The sequence below is a fragment of the Talpa europaea genome (genome assembly GCF_964194135.1).
Source record: "Talpa europaea genome assembly, chromosome: 2".
Lineage (NCBI taxonomy): Eukaryota > Metazoa > Chordata > Mammalia > Eulipotyphla > Talpidae > Talpa > Talpa europaea.
The window spans coordinates 143972739-143980417 of record NC_140068.1 but is presented as its reverse complement, the minus strand read 5'-3'; the positions used below and the strand labels follow the sequence as shown (position 1 = coordinate 143980417).

Sequence of the window (7679 nt, the reverse complement as noted above, 5' to 3'; positions counted from 1 at the left end):
TGCTGCCATCAGAGTATAAGCGCACAACCGAGGGGTGTCCAGAAACCCCAAACCAAACGGTTAAGGGGTGTGCATACTCAGCATTCAGCCACCCACATTTGGAATGGCAAGGAAACCAGATTCTTAGTGTGAACAGAATTGCTGTCCGGAGAAAGAGAAGAAAGGTTAACAGATTCAAATAACAGATTCCCAATAAATCTCCAAAAATTACCCATCACTTCATGGGCAAATGCCCAGCCAAACTGGTTCAGCCTGAAGTGGCACCACCGAGACGTCAAAGCCTACCACACGTCTAAGTCACCTTCTGGTGGAGAACCACAAGAAAAAGGTTAGGCAGGTCTGAGAGAGCTAGGACAGGAGAGATCCCAAAGTCAAACTGTACCAAGTAATCCACCATGAGGTCCGGATAATAGCCGCCATTGTCTCTGCCAAAAGGTTACAAAGTCCCAGGAACAGCTTGTCCAAGTGTTGCTCAACCACAGGAATTTTCTCCAAGTATCTCCTCTAAGTGTCTCTTTTTCCTCTTCTCCTTCATTTCACCTCAATTTATAAATCCACCTTTGTCTTTCCCAGTTGCCCCACCCACTCAGAATGGCAGGCTGGGAATTGTAGTCCCAGGGGCCTGTATTTAAGTGGGTGGGGAGGTGCCATGGCCCCTTTCATTCTGCTGCTATGCTCCTCCCTCTTTCATGGAGATGCATCTTTAATAGGAACGTGCTTAGCAGATGAGGGGAAGGACAGAGACGGGCAAGAATGAGGAGGACAAGGGCAGGCTAAGGAGAAAGGAGAAAAAGGTCCTGTCACCTGGTGATCTTGTCCTTAACATCCTGATGCACACACCTAGCCTAGAGCCTCAGGACAGCCTAGAAGTAAGACAGCAAATGGGAGGAAAGTGCTCCTACTCTGAATGGGACTTGCAGAGGCTACAAAACAGAAGGGCCAGGAGTTCCTAGGCTGCTACACACTTCTGCCTTTGGGGGCCCCATACTTAATAAATAAATATCACATGTATATTTGCATTGATTGGCATGATCCACATATTAATGTTCAAACACACAAATCATGGCATTCCTAGGCTGCTACACACTTCTGCCTTTGTGGGCCCCGTACTTAATAAATAAATATCAGATGTATATCTGTATTGATTGGCATGATTCACATATTAATGTTCAAACTAAAAGTTCGTTTTCGTCTTCTGATTTTAGAAAAATTTAAACATTTTTGCGCATTCCTAAAAATATGGTGGACCCTGGGTCTCGTGTCTATTGAGTCTAAAGGGGATGTCAGCTAGGAAAGGGAGTGGCCACTGTTTTAAGTAGAACCTTATAAAGGATATGTAGACTCTCTTTGGATCTAAAGAGACAACCACAGTTGGCTTTTCTGCGCCAGCCCCACCCCACCCAGTTTCCTCAACAGAACTGATTCCCCCAAGTCTTTAGAAATCAGCAACTGGTAAAGCAGGCCGCAGATGGAAATAAGTCAGCTCCCCAGGCTGGGCTGTGATGCCCAACTGGCAGCCATCTCTAAAAGGGCGTTCTATCTCCCCAACTCCTTTAAAAAAATAAGAATGAAGTAGTGAACCCACACTATCACACGCAAGATCACACTCTGCTTCTGCCAGTGTGACTGACTCAGGTCTGGGTGGCTCTGACTCAGCAAAAAAAAAAAAAAAAAAAAAGTTAAAATTTCAAATACTAATTCAGCATTTTGCAAATACAAAGCCAATGCCCCAGAAAAACGGGACACAGCACACATGATCTGCAAAAGCCAGAAAGAAACTCTCAACTCAGTAGGAATGGAGGAGAGCTATGTTGATGCAAGGGTCTCTAAATTAATGCATAAGGTTGGGCTTCCGGTGAACCCACAAATAGGGAGTATAATCCTGCCATTTTCATTTTTATCCTCAATTCGAGTGGCTACCTCCAGCTGCTTCCCATGATTTAGGCCAGTATAATTGTGCCTGGAAGCAGCTGCCATTTAACAGCAACCATAACTGTGCCAAATCCTTATACCTTGATTGATTGATTCGATTTTGGAAATTGGTTCTGAACTTTAATCCTACTAGTGGCTTGACCTGTGGCAGCTGTGACGTTGGACTTTGTACTAAATTGAACATAGCAACTGCCCTAAGCATTCGTTGTCACACAACAAACCTTTGGGGGTATCACTCCATTATACCAAAAAATAAAAAGTAAAAAAAAATTAACCACGACTGAGGTTAAGTAATCTGTCGAAGGTCTCACCACTTGTCCACAGATTCTGAGTTGGGATCCAAATCAGTTTGTCACTAAAGGCCGCTGATGGAAATAAGTCCAAATAAGTCCAGCAGTCTGGAGGTGAGTGCGCTGGGCTCCAGTCAGGAATCCCTAATGGAGGGAACTGTCAAACCACCCGAGGCAGCAGCCCTACTCCCAGCAAATGGAGAATACCTTCACACACACCCAGAAAAGCATCCAACCACAGAACCGGGGTCGCACTTCACCCCCTCAGAGAAGCCTGGACCCGAATCCTACGTGCACACTTGCTGCGGCGACCAAGAAATGTGATGGAGACCGTGCCCTTGACAGGTGGGGCAAGCAGCGCCCCTGCGCACCCGGCACAAATGCTGCAGCCGGGGAAGGCAGTTTGGGTTTGTTGTTTTTTTTTGGGGGGGTGCTAAGGCATCGTTGCAGACCGATGCGCACCCGAGAGGGCGCACGGTGACCGTGGCTCGCAAGTGTCCCGGAGCCACATTCCCCCCGCGCGCCCAACCAAGGCTCCCCAGGCGGCGCGCGGCGTTCCAGGCCGGGTGGAGCCGGGCGCGGCGGTGCAGCGCGAAGGGCTCGGGAGAGGGGGCGCTGCTGGCGCCTCTGCAACCTGCGCCCGCGCCCGCCACCCCGCGCGTCCCCGCCGCCTCGGCCCCGGCGCCCGGGCGCGCGCTCGCTTGCCTGCGTCCCGCGGCGGCCGCCTCCCGGGCCATGGCCGCCTGCTTTCGGCTGCGGAGCTGCGGGGCCCCGCGCCTCCCGCCCGCGCCCTCGGGCCACGGCCTCCGCCCGGCACCCGCCCGGCGGCGCGCGCCCTGCCCGGCGCAGCCCCGCCGCTACGCTGGGGCCCCGGCGGGCCTCTCCGCGGGGCTGCTGCGCACCGACGCCTTCGTGGGCGGCCGCTGGCTCCCGGCCGCCGGCGCCTTCCCGGTGCACGACCCCGCCAGCGGCGCGGAGCTGGGCATGGTGGCCGACTGCGGGGTGCCGGAGGCCCGAGCCGCCGTGCGCGCGGCCTACGAGGCTTTCTGCGCCTGGAAGGGGGTCTCGGCCAAGGTGAGTGCGCCCCGGGGCCCGGGGGCCAGCAGGTTTCCTTCCACTCGTGGCGAAACCGGCCGCGTCTCCTCCCCGCGTGCTCCAGGATACCCAAGGCGGAACGTCAGAGAAGCAAGACAAGAGATCAGCCACAATAAGTTTAGCTAGGGCACTGGGTTTGTGCCAAGCACCCTGGCAGGAGGCGCTAGGGACGCGGGGCGTCCTGCCTGCAAACCCCCAGGGTCCAGTAGGGGAGGCAGAGCACGGACGAGCCTAAGGGAGCCGAGGGGCCTGACGCGCGGGTGGCCTTAAGGGCATCTGGAATGGTTTCCTGCCTGACCCTGCAGAAGGCTGGTGCTGAGCGCGCTGGGCTGCGGTCAGGAATCCCGAATGGAGGGAGCTGTCAGATCGGCCCGGTTAAGGCTAGGACAAGGGAGCCGTCCTGAAGCTGTCTTCAGCTTTTCACCTGCATGGAGAGATGCTGCTGTTGACCCACAGAGACACCCCTGTGGAATTGGGGGAATGCAGATGGTCAGACCAGAACAAGAAGAAAACTATTCCAGAGATTTGCTTCCTCCTTTATTAGGCCACCTGCAGCGAGCAGGCTCTGTGAAATCATTTGCTACCCCAGCCTCCCTCAGAAGACACACTTCCAGCAATGAGTCCAGGCCCCCAAGGGAGCTTTAGCATTCATTTACCCTACAGATGTTTGCTGAGTGCCTGCTGACTTAAGGAAGAGATGCGCTTGAGCTAGGATGGTAGCAGGGGAGGTAGTAAAGAGCAGTCCCAGTTATTTATTTTTTTTGACATGGAAATTTTATTTAGGAAATTTATTTTCTAATCAGGAAAATTTTTTTTTAATTTTTATAAATTTTATTTTTATATTCCCCATACAATTGCAACCCCCTTATTTTGACCCCAATCCCTCCCCTCCCCGCCCCTCACCCCTTATATAGTGTCTCTAGTTCATAGTTTTTGTTGTTTTTGATTTTCACTTTTTTATAGTTATTCATTTTCCTGGTCCCTTATTTAAGTTTTCTAGATTCCTGCTATGAGTGAGACCATCCGGTATTTTTCTTTTTCTTTCTGGCTTATTTCGCTGAGCATGATCCCTTCCAGCTCCATCCATGTTGCTGCAAATTGCATGTGTTTATCTTTTTTGAATGCTGAGTAATATTCCATGGTGTATATGGACCACATCTTCTTGATCCAGTCATCTATTTTCGGGCATTTGGGTTGTTTCCAAAGCTTAGCTATTGTAAACAGTGCTGCTATCAACATAGGGGTGCAGGTGCTCTTTGGAATTGATGTTTCTGTGTCCTTTGGGTAAATACCTAGGAGTGGAATTGCTGGATCCTATGGAAGCTCTATGTTTAGTAGGCCCAGAAAGCTCCACACAGCTCTCCATAGTGGCTGGACCAGTTTGCACTCCCACCAACAGTGCAGGAGAGTTCCTTTTTCTCCACCAGTTATTTTTTTGGAGGTAGAGGGAACTGCAAGATTATTAGAGGGTAAGAGAGGTGTCCGTGATGACCCCAAGCCACTGAGAGGTGGGAGTCCCCATCAGCTGGGGTGGGGAAGGGTGCATAGGGCTGCCGTTGCAGTGAGAAATCAGGGCCTGTTCTTTTTTTTTTTTTTTTTAGATTGATTTATTTATTTACTTATTTATACAAGCACTGGGTACAGTCAGAAGCGCAGGAGGGTGAGAGAATTCACCAGACCCAGAGCGGGGAGCAGAAAAGGCAGACTGACTAAGAAGTCTGAGGGGAGCAGCGGGTGTGGCAGGAGAGGTCTATGCGCCATGTGGAACCCTTGCCAGTGGCCGGGGATCGAACCGGCGCTGCAGAGGCTGAGGGCAGCTTCACAGCCCAGCGCTCAACCACTGCGTGACCGGGGAGGCCCCAGGGCCTGTTCTGAACACGTGGAGTCTGAGATGTCCTAGAGACTCCCTAGTGAGGATGTCAAGTAGGCTGTGTGGCAGAGCACCATAAATGGTGCCATGCTATTGGGGTGGCCTAGGATACCTCAGTCAACAAAGCTTCTTGCCCTAGGAGCTCACTTGGGCTGGAGGGGCAGGAGCAAAGGTGTGAACTATAAACGGGATGTAATATCTAAGCAAATAAGCATATTAGAAGTGATGATTGATGTGAGCAGAGAAAGGCAGAGCAGGTGCAGAGGATCACCACCAGAAGGAAGAGGCAGGGTGCAGGGAGGGGCAAATGTATTGTTTGCTAGAGCTGCCCTCCCACAGACTAGGTGACTTTAACAATAGAATTTTATTGTCTCAGAGTTCTGGAAGCTAGAAGTCCGGGATCAAGATGTGAGCAGGGCTGGTTTCCTCCAAGGCCTCTGGCTTGCTGGTGGTCCTGGGTGTGTGCACGTAGTCTTTCCTCTGTGCATGCCCATGTCCCCATCTCTTCTTGTAAAGCACCAGTCCTATTGGATTGAGACCCTCTTAGTGATCTCATTTCACCATAATAAGCTCTTTCAAGACCCTGCCTCCCAATACAGTCACTGGGGGTTAGAACTCTGACCTCTTCATTTGGCCGGGGCACAAAATGCAGCCCAGACAAGCTGTCCCTTATTGAGAATAGGAGATGCCAGGACTAAGGGAGGTGAGGGGTTTGGCCAGAGCTAACATCCTGAGTCAGGAGAAACATACCTGAGACATTTGTGAAACAGGCGAGTGGTCTGACAAGGAGGCAGTGGAAAGACAGGTTGTAGAGACAATGGAGGAGCACACAATCCAGGGGGATGTAAGTCATGCTAAGGACCTTGCATTTCACCTTGAGAGAGGTGGTGCTCCATCTCGGCACTGTAAGCAGAGGATCTGATTTACATTTTGGAAGGAGACTCTGGCCACGGTACTAAGAACAGACTGAGGGGCCCTGGTGACGTGCAGAGAACTGCCAGGGAGTCAGTTGTAATTTATTTTTTTTAACTGAAATAATAGGATATATATATAATATATATACACATACATATATGTGCATGTATGTATATGTTTATATTAGGGGATTGGTTCAAGTTAATATTTTTTAATTTATTTTTAATAAATTTATTATATTATCCTTCATATTTGTACAATGTATGATTTCACCGTGAAATCCCACCACCAGTTCACCAGTGCACCATCACCACAGTCCCTTGTGCTGTTGTAGTGATCTATGGAAGAGATGCACTTGAGCTAGGATGGTAGCAGGGGAGGTAGTAAGAGCAGTCCCAGTTATTTTTTTGGAGGTAGAGGCAACTGCAAGATTATTAGAGGGTAAGAGAGGTGTCCGTGACGACCCCAAGCCATTGAGAGGTAGGAGTCCCCATCAGCTGGGGTGGAGAAGGGTGCATAGGGCTGCCGTTGCAGTGAGAAATCAGGGCCTGTTCTGAACACGTGGAGTCTGAGATGTCCAAGAGACTCCCTAGTGAGGATGTCAAGTAGGCTGTGTGGCAAAGCACCATAAACATGGGGACTTAAACAACAGACATGTATTTTCTCAGTGCTGGAAGCTAGAAGTCTGAAATCAAGGTGTGGGCAGGGCTCCTTCCTTCTGATGACTGCGAGGGGAGAATTTGTCCCAGGCCTCTTTCCTGCTCATAGAAGACACAATCTTCCTGTGCCTTCCCATGTCCTCTCCCCTCTGCTTCTATGTCCAGGTTGCCCTCCTTTTGCAAGGACACTAGCATTGGATGAGGACCCCCCCTTGTGACCTCATTTTAACTTGATAACTTCTGTAAATCCTCTATCCACAAATAAGGTCACTTACTCTCTGAGGTAAGAGGGTGAGGGGCTAGGAATCTGACCTGTCATTTTGGGGTAGACACAATTCAGTCCAGAACACAGGCTTTCACACTGTCGGGGTGTCACCGCCCCTGCTGGTATCAGTTTATCCCAGGCATGGTGTCTTCTGCCAGGAAGCAGAATCTGCTTTTTACTCTTATACTTCTGCTGTTTCATATTCTTCTCTCATCCTCTTTCAGAGTGAGTATGGTGATTTAGCCCTACCAGGTCATTCATTCAGATAGTTCATTTCTTTTTCTGAGCCAGGCCTCCAAGCTTTTATTTAGTCTTTGGTCTCTCACCCAGTATAACCCCCAGCACATTGGCCTGCAGCGGTCAGATTCTCAACCTGGATTATTCAGCCTGAGGATAATCAAAATGACACCTGAGTAGAGGAATCTGGTTGGAAGAGATGCCTTTTCTCTGGGGGCCAATATTTAGACACTTAATCTCAACCACACCTTAGAGAGAGACATTAACACAGGTCTTGGTCTGGCCAAAGTATGGGCTGTTGGAAAAGTCATGATGCATTTTTGCCTGAAAAACACAGAAAAAATACTTCACAACTTCTCCAACAACCCAATAGAAAAGGCAGGAACCCAGAGAGAGATGGTTAGTGGTGTTTACAC

The 7679-nt window shown here is 50.1% G+C and overlaps 1 protein-coding gene across 1 annotated transcript in view; it reads left to right on the top strand.

Moving 5' to 3' along the window:
• Positions 1 to 2948: 2948 nt before the first annotated feature.
• The window catches only part of ALDH5A1 (aldehyde dehydrogenase 5 family member A1), a gene marked incomplete at its 3' end in the record, with an annotated part of 28914 nt that continues 24183 nt past the window's right edge, over positions 2949 to 7679 (top strand). Inside the window, exon 1 of the mRNA XM_084229121.1 lies at positions 2949 to 3296. Coding sequence (XP_084085247.1) covers positions 2958 to 3296 — 339 coding nt within the window. The 5' untranslated portion in view covers positions 2949 to 2957. The remainder of the gene's footprint in view (positions 3297 to 7679) is intronic.